The following is a 16,631-nucleotide window of genomic DNA, read 5'->3' on the forward strand; positions in this document are numbered from 1 at the left end:
CTGCTGGCGGCTTCATGCAGACACCCTTGGCGTCCTTCCCGATGTCACCTCTTCTTCAGACCGGGGTGTTTGCCGGCCCTGCTCCTACTTCTACTCCTGCTCCGACTCCTGCTCCACAGCCTAGTGTTTGGACTGCCGAGCAGCGTGCTGAGTTCCTTAGGCAGCAGCAGGTCCTACATCAACTTCAGCACCCGTCAGCTCAGTCGCTCACTTTTGAGTCACCCTCACAGCCTGAGGTGCTCCGTCCGTCCGCTGTTCATCCCACTTAGCCAGACTCGACTCCCGTCACGTCTGCCCCTCCGACGGACTCCACGGTCGTCCTCTCCGAGCCAGCTACTACTTCCACTCCTGCTACTTCTGCTGCTCCGACGATTCCGGTCACGCAGAAGTCCTCTTCAGCTGACGAAGACTAGACGGACGACGACGCCGACGACTCAGCCACACAGTTCTCCACCGGACCCAGCATGAAGACTCCGCCTTCTCCAGCTCAGGACTAGATCGCCTTCCTTTTTGGGGCTTTGTTGCCAAAGGGGGAGATAGATAGGGGGAGTACAGATAGGGGGAGCTTGGTGGTTTGTGGCATGATTAGATCTTCATGGATTTTGTGTATGGACATGCCTTTTGGATATTGTGTTTGCTCTGTGTTGACATGTCCCTATATGTGCTTTATTTCGAGTATTGCATGTTTGTTTATCGCTTTCAATTTCATATCTTTGTATCTCTACTTTGTGTTGTCATCAATCACCAAAAAGTGGGAGATTGAAGCGCATCTAGGCCGATAGATGCTAATGGTAAGTTTCGGTGATTAATGACAACCGTATGCGACTAACGTGTGTTTTGAAGGAAAAATCAATGATTAGATTAGTCTCATATGAAATATGAAATGAGACCCCTCAATTCGAAACAATCATGCGTGCCAAGGACTCAATTTCGAAGATTAAGGACCTTTCTAGTCTCAAGTGTCACAAGGAGATGAAGGACACTAGATTTAGCTCGGGTTTATAGTTTTTAGTTCTTGACCGTACTATTAAGAGGGGTTCTTGAGTTAGTAGCTTGACCAAAATTGAGTTGGCCTTAGAAATCTTGCACACTCTCAAAAACAGCTCAAGATAGTCAAAAGAAGTCAACACAACACTTGGAAGAAGAAACAATCGAAGTTGAAATCAAATCCAAGTCAATTCAGCTGAAAATAAAGAAAAACAGTAGCACCGGTTTAACCGATGCCTTATCATCGGTGCATCCGATGTTTGACGGAAGGTCCGATGCCCTGTCGGCCTATCTTCTCTGGATGCAAGCTGGAACCAAGTCAAAGAAACCCTTGTCACTGGTTGAACCGATGGTAACAAGATTAGCACCGGTGTATTTGGGATACTATGTTCCAGAAAGCATGTTTGGTGGATCTCAACTCGTCTTCTGCACCGGTTGAACCGACGCATCAGAGACATGCACCGGTGCATTGGATGTACTATGTTCCAGAGAGCTTGTTTGAGTGGACGTGAGAACTTCTTAAGCACCGGTTGAACCGATGCCTCTTCGGAGCATGCACCGGTGCAATGACGCAAGCCTGGATACTGTGTCAGAACCCCCAACGGCTACTATTTGGACACAGAGAGACCGGTTGAACCGATGCCTTCACTTTCTAACCTGTCGGTTCTTCCGATGGTCACGATTTTTCTGCAGTGGACTTCCAACGGCTATGTGACCCTCTCCACTCTATATAAGGGCACCCCCTGGCTCATTTGAACTGCCTTTGATGCATTGAATACCTGAGGCCACCCTTGAGAAGTAAAGAGAGTTCTTTGAGCAATGAGATGAAGATCTAGTGCATTGATTGTGCTCCAACCTTGAAGAATCCAACCTTTGCAAGTGTAGCAAGTGTGCTTGAGCTAGGGCCAACTGAGTGTAGGTCAAGTGAAGGCTTAGGAGCTTGTTACTCTTGGTGTTTGACTGCACCTAGCCGGTCTTGGTGATCGGGAGGTTCTTGGTGAGCTCTTGGAGTTTGTGGGTGCCCCAAGACAAGAAACTTGTACACGGTGTGATGCTCGCTGTTCCGGAGATAGAGAAGGAGTATTCTTAGTGATCACTTGCTCCTTGGTGAAGCAAGGGAGCAATACCCTTGTGTGGGTGCTCCAACGTGGATTAGGGGGGAGCGTCAACTCCTCGATACCACGGGGAAAAAATCTGGTTGTCTCGTGTCCTTCGCATTTACGTTCAAGCATTAAATTTCTTTTATTGTGATCTTGCTCTTCTTTGCTTGTTTGTTTGACTAGGACAATGGCATGATAGTTTGATCTCTTGACTAGAACTTGTTCTTGCTAGTGTGGTTCTTCCTAGGAAAGATGATCATGTTAGTATGTTCTCCTATCTAAGGATCCTTTACTAGTGTGCTCTAGTCATTAGGTTTCAAATTTGTAGATTGGGCAATACTAGTCTAGGTTAAGGACTCTCTAGAAATTTGAAAAAGTCTCAATTCAACACCCCCTTCTTGAGCCTCGATCCTTTCATTTCCCCTCCACTCATCGACTCACTTTATTATATATAGCCATCAATTTTGATTTTAGGATACTGTCTTGTAGTATTAAAGTCAAGCAATGGATAAGCAGAAAGTCTCTTTTGTACTAATCGTGATTAACTTCATTTGCATCAGGGTTGGCACCATCAGGTACGGTGTAGCGTTATTGCAGCATATCATTTGGATCACTAGTCGAAATTACACAGATATATTTGTTGATCATTGCATCCCTGTCTGGTCTATCTTACCATCAATTGCAAGTAGCCATCAAAATGCAACAACTATAGATGAGGTAGAGTTACTAACTCGGTATGTAGTATATATTGGACAGAGCAAGGACGTACTAGTGAAGTAGTGATAGCTTCCTACATGTAAATGGCACGTTCCCTTTGTAATAAACAACATAAAGGCTGTTCTTGGGAGAGGCAGCTAACAAAGCTATGATTGTTAGTGGCATCCAATGCACACACAACAAGATGATCTCCTGGAATTGCTTTCATGAGCATTAGAAGAGTGGAGAAGGAGCTGTAGCTTTTTGTGCTATGGACTACTACAGCTTAAGGCTTAAGTTTCTAGCTTTCTTTTTATTGTGAAAGCTATGTACAGGTGATCGAGTAAAATAGAGAAAAATCAAGCGTACTACAGATGTAGTTATGTTAATGTTAAGACATAAATAAGCAACTGAAGAGATACCAGTTGAAATATGGACATGCGTACACAGTTTAATTGTTTTTTTTTTGTGAAACGAAACAGTTTAACTAATTTGTTTCTGGGTTCTCCGAATTCACATTTAGAAGTTAGCATAATTAATTATATGAAAAATAGTTGTGGTCAGATAAGACTTGAGAAAGAAAAGAATCCTAATTAACAATCCAATCACAAAATGAAGGCATTGTTCGTCTAAAAAAACAAAATGAAGGCATCAGCAGCTGTGGATTTAGTAGCAGTCACACAGGACTCACTTGGTCCTACTTATGTGTTGATCGGCTCATAACATTATAATCACAGCTTGTACCAACTTTGTTTGTAGTTATAGGCCATCAGGTCAGCTCCAGCAATTCAGGTTGTCTGTACTAATGGTTCCATCATGAAGAAAATTGTATTGAAATTAAAAGGTGGTATGGTGATTATTATTAAAACATGTCTATCTACATCTCAAGTTTGCATGGTATTGTCTTATTAGGATTATTGAGTTTGCATCATTGCTTAGTGAAGTCGGTTTACAAGATAGATGCTAACATTAATGGAGAGCTTCCTGGATCATGAGAAACTGGGTTGGCAAAGAACTAAAGGGCGTCCAATTCAGTTTCAGAGAGAGAATACCCAATTGATCGTATATATGTTGATCGCATCATAGCTTAAAGCCTTAAACCATACTATCTATACTATGTACATGATTCTTGAGATATAATTAAGCAATTTAGGAGAGCGGTTTTTGCTCTATGGCTAAAGATATATGCCGGGCATTTTTTTAAAAAAAATAACATTACTTGTGAAATTGGTATATAGTCATCTGTCAAAATAAAGGAGCTGAGAGAACGACTCATTTCTCACTCGATATATATGGATCCAAACACTACCACTTGTACTAAACTTTGCTTATGTGATAGGTCATGTTCAGGTCGGTTCCAACAATTAAGGTTTTTTGAACTAACGTTGCATCATGAAGGAAACTGCATACAAAATAAAACACGTTGATTACAGCATCAATGGACACCTCAAGTGGTTGACTTAGGATTAATGAACTTACACTGTCTTAGCGGAGCTAGTTTACAAGATCGATGCAAATAATACTGAAACTCCTTGGATCATGAGAAGAAAGCCTTGTTCGCTTGCTGGCTCATTCTGATTCCTCCAGCTAGCTGGTGGTTTCGTCTTAAGATGCTGCGGTCAGCCGAGATGAGCTGAGAGGGACAACTCAACTTGTTTGCAACGCTAGGCAATGTTCAGGCCTGCTGCAACAATCCAGGTGATCCCGAACTAACTGCTGCAAGCTAGTAGCATCGTTAAGCAAATTAATTATACGAGCATCTTTGGACAGGGCTAGTTGACTTTACAGGTTTGTGTTGTTGCAAAGCGAGGTTAATTTACAAGATCGATGCTGCATGACAGTACTGAAAACTTCCTTTATCTGGGTAATAGGAAGACAATGTGCTTCGGTTTGCTGGACCACTCTGATTCCTCCAGATGGCTGTGTCGATCCAATGATCCAACTGCAGTTTATCCTTCTTACCTGCAACTGCGTTGATCTAATGTAGTTCAAGGCTGGGTAGGAGTAAGTTATAATCTATCTTTGGACTTTTGTACACGGAGAAAAATTTTAAATCAGCAGCGATCTTCAACTCTTGGTAGGGCCCACGGTGCTTAGTGTAGCTAATAATGTCTACTATTCCGTTACCAAATTACCCGGTCCGGCCCTTAGAAATAGGCAAAATGTCAGTCACCATTTCGAATGCGTGTTTCAACCCAGGGGCGGAGCTGCCCTTTGTTATTGGGGTCTGCCGACCCTGATGGATTTATAGAAATTCTATAGAAAACACAGTGCTGCACTGTTCTTCGAAGAGAAAGACCCCGACTCGCAACAGACAAGACCCCGGCGCCATTTTGATCTGGCTTCGCCCCTGTTTCAACCCCAACACTGCAACTGAAGAAACCAGATGGGTTTTTTTTTTTGAATTGCTGACTTCACTAGATCTACTAACTCACTCTACCCCACAGGATAGAGCGATCTTGGCACGCATCCTGACCTGTCGCTAGATACCCATCCATAGCTGAAAATGGCGTGCGATCCTTCTCTCTTTTCCGGACCAGATTATCAGGATCGTATCTATCCCTTGGCGTCACCGGTGTGGCCATGCTTGGCTGGTGCTTGCCGGCTGTCTGGTCGTGGCATCGTTGCCGACGGCATGGATGCATCGGGATGATGCCCACCTTGAGTTCAGTGACGAGCAATTAATAAAAGTAGAAGAGATTTCAGAACGTGCGGGAGAACGCATTGGGTGCTGCGGGGATGAGCTAGCGATCCGGTCGATCGAGGACGTAAATACTTTGCCTGGCTGCTGCAGCATGCAACGTCGTTTTGCTAGTGACTGCTGCAAGCATATTGGCACCACGGCCTAGATCTCCAGGGCCGAACTCCAACAATAACACTGTTCATCATTTAGGAATGTCCAAAGGTGGATTCTTTATAAAGAGAAAACAGCATCAGATTATTCTTGCTCATACGGTGGAGAAAATACTTGGAGAGTGATAACTGACTGTTACTCGCTCTTGTCATCAAGATATAATAAACAAGGGGTAACATGCAGTTAAATTCGACGTATCTGTGTCATTAGTTCTAGGTAACAAAACCAAGTTATACCAGAATATAAGGGGTAAATCATACCAGTATATATCAGATAATATATGCCGGCCGGCGATGCTTCAAAGATGCCGCTTTTCTCCCTGGAGGCTTTGTTCAAGATGCTGCCTAGTAATGGAAACCGTAAGGAAATAGAAAAATACATATCCGAATTTATTCATGCGTATCCGATCCGTTTCCATCCCATTAGAAACATACGCATTATTCTATTATCAGATTTTAGGTTGAGGAGTATTTTATAAACAATTAAATACATGATGCGAGCTATTCCTAGCAGCAGGTAGATGAACACAATTAAAATTTGATGCAACATGGACTCACAGTCGGGTTGATGTCGCTAGGGAATTGACACAGTGACGATTCATCGTTGTGCAGATCAAAGATGAGGCAGCGCAGGGGGAAGATAAACAGCTTCGAGCGGTCGTGCAGATGCGCTATCCAGAAACCTTCTTGCCGCTCCTTGTGCAGGCTTCATGATGGCAAGGGCTCAAAGATACCGCTCATCCTCCTCCTCAGTGCACGCCAAGAGAAGGGTCGGCGAGATCTAGCTGCTCGATGACGCAACACAGCTAGAGGTGGAAAATGACAAGGAAAATTAAGAGAGTATCACCTGAATGCTTTCTGTCCACTTATATAGGTGTGACTACCCTCAAGAAGTCGTTATCTTTTTTATGACCTCCATAAAAGACATTAAAACTCATTCAGGATTATCATGTCAATTTACTGGGTATTATGGCATTAACCGGGCATTGATTAACTGAAACGAACATGGCACCATTTATGCCATTTCGAGTGATTTTGGTGATCGAATGACAACACAACACTTGGACTAATATGATTGTTAAGATGACCATTCTCGGGTTTTTAGGTTCAAGTGATGACAAAGAGAAGGAGAAGATAGGCGTAGCAGGCCCGAAGCTATGATGTTTGGTGCAGGAGGGAATCGAAGCCAAGTCAGCCTATAGTCACCGGTTGAACCGACGGTCCAAGAAAGGGCATCGGTGCATTGGGCGTACTGTGTACCAGAGACGATGTCAAGTGCCCAGGAGAAGTTTCTTCAGCACCGGTTCAACCGACGGTGCATCGGAGTATACCATCGGTGTAATGACGTTAGTGCCCAGGAGAAGATCCTTTAGCACTGGATGAACCGGTGATGCATCGATACAAAGCATCGGTTCAACCGGTGATCACTGCGTTAGCTGTCAGGAGTTCAACGGCTACTTCGGGTTATGAGTGACTGGAAGAACCGACGCTACCCCAGCCAGAGGCATCGGTTCATCCGGTGATACGCAGATTTTTAGCTGACCGTTGGAGCAACGGCTACAAGACTTGGTGGCCTATATATACGCCTCACCCCGGCCATTTGAAGATTGCTGGAGTTGCTGGACATCCCACACACACCCAAGAACATCTCCAAGCCATACAAAAGCATCAAGATCATATCCTTAGTCCTTAGCACACTTTGAGAGTATTGTATAAAGGATTAGCTCTTAGTGAGTGAGATTGCAAGGCTTCGAGCCTTTGTGCTGTGGTTCTTTAGTGAACCAAAACAAGAGCTTGGTGCGCCGGCACCTTAGAGCGTGCAGCTCGCCGGCAACGTCATCGACCCTCCGACTTGGTGTGGAGCGGCGACGACATCTTTGTGCGGGGGACGTGGAGACCCCCATCCTTTGTGGAGAAGCTCCTTAGTAGAACCCGGGGCCAAGTTGACCGTGATTGTGTTCACGGAAGAGACTTGGTGGCCGAGTAGCAATACTCTTAGTGAGTGCTACAACAACGTGGATGTAGGTGTGCCTTTGTGACTAACCGAACCACGGGATAAACACCCGCGTCAAGAGTTTGCTATCTCCTATCCCGTTCTTTAAGTTTCCGCATTTCATACTAGCAATTTGTGTGCCTTTACTTTCATAGAATAGTTTCTTGATAGGAAAGGCTATAGGTTGCTAAACTCTTTTGGGATAGGGTTTTCACACTAGAACAACCTAGTTGCACATCTACATAGCATGTTTTAGTTTAAGTTTTGTGCAAACTAGTTGGAGCCATAGGTCTAAGTTTTTAGAGAGCCTAATTCACCCCCTCCCCCTCTTAGGCTAGAGCACCCGATCACTTTCATTAACGCCTAATTAGTGCATAACGGTTCAAATGTGAGAGACACAAGTGACAAAATATGTGTTGAATTGTAGCCACACAACCGCACGTCCCAAGTCAGAAGTCACGCAAAAAGATGCGGATACACGCGCACGCGTGAGTTGGTGTGTGTTTAGCAAAGTCTTACGCACTCCATCTCTTGGCTGCTCTATTCAACACATGAAAAGTGCTCCAATATTTAACTTGGAGTTCACTTGCTTATACTAGCATAGCGACTATAGCAACCGGCCACATGTTGCTTTGGAATTCTCCTAAATGAGCCATAAATTGGCCAAATTCCAACACATCCTAAGGGATGGAAACTGGAAAGAAACAAGAAGACAGATATCCGAATTTGTTTTCATATGTATCCGATCCGTTTCCATCCTTAATATTGACCCTATTCGTATGTCCATGTTGTGCTAGGAAAATTGTTTGAAAAAATTGTACATACGCTAGCGTCGATATTACCAATGCATCTTTATGCCACTCCCTCCCTTGAGGCGATGTTGATATCTCCTCACACCCATCATACACTCGGTGAAGGTTTACATAAAAAGATTTGGCAAGTAACAGATGATCCGAACATTAAGTTTCTAAGCAGACGAGTGATTAATTGGTGCTGCGTAAAGATATTGTAAGGTTTAAGCAGGAATGAAGAAGAAGATTGAAATTTAATTTTTAACTTTCTTTCTTTGTTTTTAAACTTTCTTTTTATTTGTGAAACTCCTCATTTAAGATTTAGAGTATAAGAACTCTTATAACGTTTGGCCGGCACAATGTAGATTCAGAGGTCGGTTTAATTTTTTTATTAAAAAATATTAGTTAAATGTCCACTTTTAACTTTTCAAAAGCGGAAGCTGGGCATGGCAAACACACAAGGGGTTCAGACGAAATAAAAAGAAACAAGAACGGAAGCCAACACACCTGTTTCTTTCATGGGCCTCCAGCATCCAGTTCTTCGAACCAGGCCCAGTTTTCTTTGGGCGTACCAAATGGGCCGGGGCGTCCGGGTGAAATCCGGAAACCCGTTTTCTCCCCCACGCACGCACGTTTCCGTTTCCGAACCCCCGCCGCCGTCGCCGCTCGTCGCCGCCGGCGACTCGACTCCGCCAACCAACCTACTCCCAAATCCCAACACTCAACCAAGTCGCGAGATGCGGCGGTGGCGCCGCCCACAGCCTACGTGGCCGCGCCTCCGCCTCTGCTCCCGCCGCGCCGACGTGTCAGCTTCCCGTCCACTCCCCATTCTCCTCCTATTACTTGGCTCCGCCGGCAACTATTCGCCCCCGCACTAACTCCGCGGCCGTTTCCTCTCGAGCGGTGATCATGGCGGCGCAGGGGTCCCTAGTCGCGTGGAGGGCGGTGTTCGCGGCGCTGGGCGTGCTCATGGTGGGCACGCTGGTGTACACCTGCGCCACCGACGGCTCGCCGTTCCGCTCCGAGCTGCTTACGCCGTAAGTGCTGCTTTTCTCTCTCCGACTCTCCCCCGATCCGCATCCGTGGGGTCGGATGGTTTTGCAGGGGATTCCATGGTGCTTGCTTCGGTGAACTTTGGCAACGTTGCTAGTTTCTGATGTGCTTTGCTTGCGGATTGGTAGGAACTACGAAGCTATTGCGTTATTGTTGAACTGGATGTTTGTACGGTCAAGTAGCCATTACTAGGGTCAGGAACTTGCTCGTTCCTCACAATGAGGGTCATGGACTGTGTGTGTTGCAACTTGCTTGGTTGGTAAGTTGCATATTTTTGGTGGAGATTATTGTCAAATGGTAAGGATACGTGATGAGCTGGTAATGGTGTAGCACCTGAAAGGTCATCTAAGTTTCGTTGTAAAGTTAAATTTATTAATTGAACCTTAGTTAATGTATAACATCGCACAATCCATGTTTTATATTCATGTAAGTGTAGATTGTTTCTGTATCTAGGTTTTCCTGGATCAGGACCAGTATGGAGGTGTTGGTGTTTTACCAATATCTTATCATGAAAACTTACTCTTGCTCAACAATACTGCAAGTAGTATAGGTTGCTCTTGATGGGCCTACTTTTGGAGTTAGTGTGGAATCATGACATATGCAGTAAAATTTTGTTCTTGAGAGAATCAGTACATTTTAATAACTGAACTATTTATTACATCAGAGTATGCACGTCATAACTCTTCCACTTGCCTACATGTACACAAGATACATACATTCACTTCAAATTGTGATTATATATTGTATGCAGATGGATGGTGGCAACACTGGTTGATTTTTATGTGAATGTAATTGCAATCTCGGTAATACCTTTATTTTCCTGACTTCAATTCCTAAGCAGTCACTTTTTTTACTATGTTTTTTAACAAAAACCTCTGATGCTTACCATCTTATGAGGAAAAGTTAGCCGGAAGACCCTTTTTTACCATCCTTGGGAGGTAACAAGAGACATTGTCAAATTATTACTTGGGGAAGTACCAAAATATATGGTATGTCCAATGTTTTGAAATTGTTAAATTGAGTCACTGGGTCACAGACTAGACGACTAATCATGACTAGGCATTGATTAATTAAGATTAGTTCTGGGCTTATCAACCTAGTTGACTAGTCGGTCCAGGGCAGTCTATGGCCTAGTTGGTTGCCTATCCCTGAAACCCTGACTTTAAATACAGTAGAGAATAGATAGAGTAGAACACAAAGATCAGGAACTGGTGCGATAGCTGCAGCAGTTTGTACCACTACCACTGAGGCAGAGTACCTGCATCTGCAAGTCAAACCTTGGGAAATACAAGCAGGCAAGCAGAGCACCAAGTTGGATAAACTAGATATGGGACAGGCAATGAGGGTGCAGAGAGGTTGGAGGAGGCAGCAGCCAGCAACCAGACCGCAGAGGACAGCAGCAGCTTGGCCGGCTGAGCCTTGAGTGCTATAGGACTGAAGCCAGAGCTAGTCGCTCGAATAGAGATGCCTGATTAGTCGTCACTTGTGACTAATCAATGATTAGTCGACTGATCAGTCGACTATGTATTATAATTGAATCGAATTGCCTGATCGATTTCCAGGGACAGATATCTCAATTAATCATTGATTAATCATGACTAAACAAGTGATTTGAAAACACTGGGTACCTCTGAAGGTATTGCTTAATAGTATTTCTTGGTACCTCCCATGGATGGTAAAGGGACTACTTTTGGAAAGATCAAATTTAATTTCTGACTCAAGTTAGAGATGCATCTTTCATGGTGTTTTAGGCATGGGTTATCTACAAGGAAGCAAGCTGGGTTAGTTCTGCCGTGTGGGTGGTTCTGTTGTTTTGCTTTGGCAGGTATTTGATTTCTTCTCTAATATTTTGAAAACCTTTTAGTTTTATGTCTTCTTTGTAGGCTTCTATGTTGAGTCCTATCAACTTAATGGTATCCACCTTTCTCCTTTTCTTTTTATCTTTTCAGTGCTGCTACTTGCGCTTATATTGTTATGAAGCTTTTTGAAGTAACACCTACAGGACCATCTCAAGATCCACTTGATCTTCTGTTTATCAGGTAGAGTACCAAATTATTCACGATTGACCATTTAATATGCTGCGCCTTCAGCTATTTAACTAACATACTGAAAGCTCAAGATTGGTTGCATCCTAGATGTTGAGTAACATAGACTAGATGTTGAGTAACATATTAACACAGCAAACTGTGTTCCACCACATTCCTTGCTGCCACTCATATCATAGCCACACTGATCTTGTTGATCCATTGAGATGTCCATAGAATGTTCTTTTGTGTGCACCTGCTGTTAGTTGCATCTTGTATTTATTATATTGATGCTATTTGTCTCGACTTGTATTCTCACAACATTTTCAGGCAAGGTAACCCATCCCAGAGAAAATGCTCTTATGTCATAATTGGAAGGATTATTTTCAGCATTTTGGGAATATTCATGGCTACTGTTGTCATATATACTGTTATCACTGATGGACTTCCTTTTAGGAAGGAACTGTTGACACCGTAAGTGAATACATTATAATTCATACTTTGTTGCCTTGCTGGTTTCTTAGGCCGTTTTTGAGCTTAATGTTACAGATACAAGATACAAAGAGTAATTAGATGCAAGATTGCAGCAGTCTAGGAGCAATAACTGTGCAGCCATTGGTGATTTGAACTTTTCAAATATATAATGCAAACATGAGATTTGGGAATCCTACTAGAAGCCTGTACGCTGAAGTTACGGTCAACATTTAATTCGTACATTTATGTTGAGTAAATTCCATGAAGCTATAGGTAATTTTATCAAAATTGTTCTGACTGGCAGGGACCATATGTCTGTCCTCTGCACCAATTTGATAGTCTCAGTCTCCCCTGTACTCACCACCCCGTCAATCTTGGATTCAGCTGCTCCTTCCAGCCCACTCCTGAAGCCGTTGCATGTCATGGCAAAGGGTGGTAGTGATGCATTGATTTTTTTTTCTTGTCAAGTTGTGATGATTTTGGCAAGTTACATAAATTCAACAATCTAGCAACTGCCTGTGCTATTTAATCCCTTGTTGAATGAAAACTATTATTCTAAGTATCTATCTGTTAACATTGTTGACATTTAGGAGAAATGTTGTGTAAATATTTATTGATCTGTCAATTTAGAGTGACGGTTAAATATATTTGTTCATCAGTTGAACTAAAAATAAAAGATTCCTTTATCAAATTTAAATCTAAAGTTCACTATTTCTATTGTGCACTTAGGTGGATGGCAGCGACCTTAATTGATTTCTACATAAATATCTTTGCAATATCGGTAATAATTCTTAAACTTGGGCACTGTATTTAGTATAAACCATGAGATAGATGCAATCATGCAAACTTTTTCGGGTGATCACCAAATCAACATGAATGATTTTTTTTTGCAGGTTTAGTTGTTAATCAAAATGTCATTTCCCAACTAACTTGTGTCGGGAGAAATGCAATGGGAAATCTTGGAAGAACCATAAATAGAAAGAAATTACAAAAAATAAAAAATAATATTACTGTACAACAACAACAACATAGCCTTTTGTCCCAAGCTTACTGTAAATAATAGAATTTTATCTTGAACTTCTTAAGCTAAAGTTGGTAGAATTCAACATTCTTTAGTCTAATTGTTAAGGTTTTTTGGTGTGTTCATGTAATGCTTAGAGCAATGTAGTTTGCTTTTATTGCATCTAGCTCATCTTTTGCACTAAGCCCTCCTTTAAATTTTAGTATTTGTTGAACTAACTATCTGAAAGAGTTTTTTTTTTTTGCATGAACATGATGTGAAATTTTTACTCTTAACCTTTTAGTTTATCCAAAAATTGGAGACCCTTTTTTGGTAACTAGCTCCTGTATTTTTTATTTGAACCTCTCTGAGCTTTAATCATGTCACGCTGTTATTTATCAGTCATAGGGGAGGATGTCTTCTCAGTGGAAACATAACCAATTGAGTTTTGTTACTATATTTTCAGTGGATACCCTGATCTGCACATTCTCTCTTAGACTCTTTTATAAAATGTGCAGCAACAATTGTTTTGTATTAATTTGATGGTTATTATATTTGCTTGTTTAATAATTTCGGAAGTCTTACCTGGTGAATATGGTTAAGCGTTGATAATATGCCTGTAGGTTTGGGTTGCTCATAAGGAATCATCTTGGATATCAACTACCATTTGGATTGTCTTGTTGATATGCTTCGGAAGGTAAATGAATCTTTTTTGAGGCTCCAAACATCAGTGTCTTACTCCTATCACTATTTCTGCTTAACAAATCCATTTACTGTATGCTGATTTTACCACAATACTTTGTTACCTGAGTTATTTCCATGTTATCTTCAGTTGGTTAATTTGTTTGGTTTGTTAATTGGTTTAGTTTGTTAATAGGTTTTAGTACATATCATTCTGTTGGAATCAGTATCTACTTATGAGCGATGACCATGTGAATGGCTACCGACGAAGTTCTCCTCTAATCTATCCTTCTTCCCTGAGTCCTCCTTACCAGTGCCCCTGCTTCGTCTGGAACTTCCTACCTTCAAGCCATTCAATTTGACCTCTTCTGCTGCTAATTACCTCCATAGTGGAGCTGTTGCTTCTCCTCATGCCGGCACCTTGGTCGAATGCAGCAATCTGAATGTACAACTGCTGGTGTGCATCTGCTCTTTCTGGCATCTTGGCACTGATTTTGCAGACAACCATGATATAAATGGGTCTTGCTCTTGCGTGCATGAAAGGGTGGGACTTGCCACCGACACCGATTGCTGAACTGTTGCAGCGGCATGGTATTTTAGCGCCACAAGTTCTGTTCAGACTTCAGAGGCGGAGCTTCCCTATTTACATAAATCCTTTAGGAAGCATTTATTCCATCACTTAAGCACCAAAAAAATTGTTAATTTCATCCCTTCTATTCCTTGATTGCCCCCCCCCCCCTCTTCTGATTTTCTGATTCTCGGTCCAAGCTCTGCCACTGGTTCTGTTCAATCGCATTATTTTCTGTTCAGGAGGGATCGGATGGATTTGTATTGTTTCGATGTTTATCTTCCGTTAATTTTCTTCCCATGTTATAGATTATTTTGTAAGGGTCATCTTGAATACTAGAGACAAGGATGTGAATGTAAGCAATCTTAAAACCCAGTAACAAAACCCATTCTTCTTAATGCAACGTCACGCAGTTCTCCCAGCATGTTCTAGAAAAAAATAGAGATAAATCTTGTAATCAAGTGTTTACCTTTCTTTAATTTTCTTCCCTAGAGGAAGTGAACAAAACCAATGATAAGCATCGAACCTTACCAAATCAATATAATCCCTAGCGAAAGCTAGTAACGCGTGAACAATACTAGTAATCATAGTAATCATTGTGCAATCACTTCTGTTGGCTCTCATGCCTGCATCATGGGATTGTGGGGATATCCTGCCTATAGATCTGAACATACTGTCTATTAATTAGGTGCAAACTAATCTCTTCGTGCAAACTTGCAAACTTCTAATCTGGACCACAAGATTAACATCCAACGGGGTGCGCAGGGGGAGTGGGAGGGGGGATTTGCAAAAGTGTAATTAGAGGTGGGCGGTTAAGTGTAAAATTACCTAATCCCCCATGCCCAGATTAGAAGTTTGCAAGTTTGCCGAAGAGACTGGTTTGCACCTGATATGTTCTCATTAATTTGTGTATCTAAATGCTGCAATCAACTTATTATATGCTAACTACCAAGGTAATTTTGTTCATTTTGGTAAATTTTTACCATGATATGTATACACTTGCATACTTTATGAGTGTTGGAATATTATCTAATGTTTCCTAGTAGTAGCGCATGTTGGGATTATGGATGATTCATATGTGGGTGGTGCTTTCCTACTTGGGAGAATATATACATTTTCATTATGTAAAGCTGACAAGCTGCTGTAACCCCATCAGCTGAAGTGTGTGAAGGACCAATTGCATTCGGGGTACACATAGATACATTTCTTCTTACACTTTTGGTGCATTCACATGAGTGGATATGTTGACATACAAAGTTGTGGTTCATATAGATGATTTTATGTGCTTAATTTATGAACCCTTATCCTTTTTTTCCTTCTTTGCTTTAGCATCACAACATGCGGATACATTGTTCTCCAACTTCTCCAAGTGTCATATCAAGACCCAATCTACCACGTGCTATTGAACTCTCATAGCAAGTATGGAATTGCGACTTCCCTGTAATCATTCGTCTTCTACGAGCCTGGTTAGCTTACAGCTGTCTAAACTTCTTGAAATGTAGGAAGATTTGAAAATTCATTGAAGTGTTATGTTCAGCCTGGTTCGTAATAATACAAATGTTCCCTTCTATCTACATGTAAAGGTACCACAACTAAGGGTGTATGAAGATAGCAATTAGAGAAGTTCCTTTTTAGTTGAGTGAAATGATGACTTTGCCAACTTCTCTGCAAAATGGACTGAAAGCTAAATCTCTGTTATTGTACTTCTGATTCAATTGCTTGGACAGTGATCTTTTCTTTTCTTTTCTTTTTTTTTTTGTTGCCACTCTTGTGGAAATCCTGATCCGTTCAATGCCAACAATTTCAAAAATCAAGTGAAGATTTTATTTGTAAGAATGCATAATTGGCGCTGGATGTTCCAAACATTGTTCTGATTGTCAATTAAGTTGAATAAAACTTCTGCTTGCTCTATATGGTACATATCGCTCCTGAGTAGGTGAAGGAGCCTCAGTGTCCAGTAGGGAAGAACTTTATACAGTAGATCTCCCATGTCCCTTCAGTTAATGGATGGTTGGTGTACATGTCTCATATCCCTGTAGTCCTTTTGCTTTAGCTTATTTGTCCCAAGTGACTACACATCCCTAGGTTAATTCCGTGGCATATCGTACCACTCTAGAAAACGAATTGTGGACTATGGAGGTGTTTGCTCTATGAAACTGGTTGTCAATTACCAGGAGTTCTGGAGTATGGGGAAGTTGTTAGCCAGGTCATTGCAAAGAAGGCTGCTGAGCTTGATGAACTCTAGGGCATATGGTATTATAGAGGCGTGAGCTTGTAGAGTGATGAAGGTATAAAATCCTCAAGTTCATTGAAATTCGCATATAGGTAGCGAGAGCGTTGAGCCTAGTAGTTCTATTAGGAACTAGTGATTATAGCGCGCCCATGCACGCGAGTAGACAATATGTAGAAAA

The 16,631-nt window shown here is 42.0% G+C and overlaps 1 protein-coding gene across 4 annotated transcripts; it reads left to right on the forward strand.

Moving 5' to 3' along the window:
* Nucleotides 1-9,057: 9,057 nt before the first annotated feature.
* Nucleotides 9,058-15,961, forward strand: LOC120670915. Of its 4 annotated transcripts, XR_005673430.1 has the most exons (10): nt 9,058-9,457; nt 10,225-10,276; nt 11,225-11,298; nt 11,423-11,512; nt 11,828-11,971; nt 12,276-12,403; nt 12,701-12,752; nt 13,595-13,668; nt 15,550-15,639; nt 15,723-15,961. XR_005673430.1 is itself a non-coding variant. In XM_039951109.1 (9 exons), exons 1-9 carry the CDS (start codon nt 9,330-9,332, stop codon nt 15,730-15,732), a joined length of 714 nt encoding a protein of 237 aa, XP_039807043.1. In that variant the 5' UTR covers nt 9,059-9,329; the 3' UTR covers nt 15,733-15,961. The 4 variants fall into 4 exon arrangements, 2 of the variants coding, with proteins under 2 accessions (XP_039807043.1, XP_039807042.1); XR_005673429.1 differs by having other exon boundaries at nt 15,550-15,960; XM_039951109.1 differs by lacking the exon at nt 12,276-12,403 and having other exon boundaries at nt 9,059-9,457.
* Nucleotides 15,962-16,631: the final 670 nt, after the last annotated feature.

This window comes from Panicum virgatum, chromosome 4N, assembly GCF_016808335.1.
Source record: "Panicum virgatum strain AP13 chromosome 4N, P.virgatum_v5, whole genome shotgun sequence".
Classification (NCBI taxonomy): Eukaryota; Viridiplantae; Streptophyta; class Magnoliopsida; order Poales; family Poaceae; genus Panicum; species Panicum virgatum.

What these genes read in the sequence shown, in the direction of transcription:
- LOC120670915 (XM_039951108.1), top strand. Translation starts at nt 9,330, where the DNA reads ATGGCGGCGCAGGGGTCCCTAGTCGCGTGGAGGGCGGTGTTCGCGGCG. An exon ending in TGAATGTAATTGCAATCTCG is followed by an intron (nt 10,277 to 11,224) that starts GTAATACCTTTA and finishes ATGGTGTTTTAG; the next exon opens with GCATGGGTTATCTACAAGGA. An exon ending in CTGTTGTTTTGCTTTGGCAG is followed by an intron (nt 11,299 to 11,422) that starts GTATTTGATTTC and finishes TTATCTTTTCAG; the next exon opens with TGCTGCTACTTGCGCTTATA.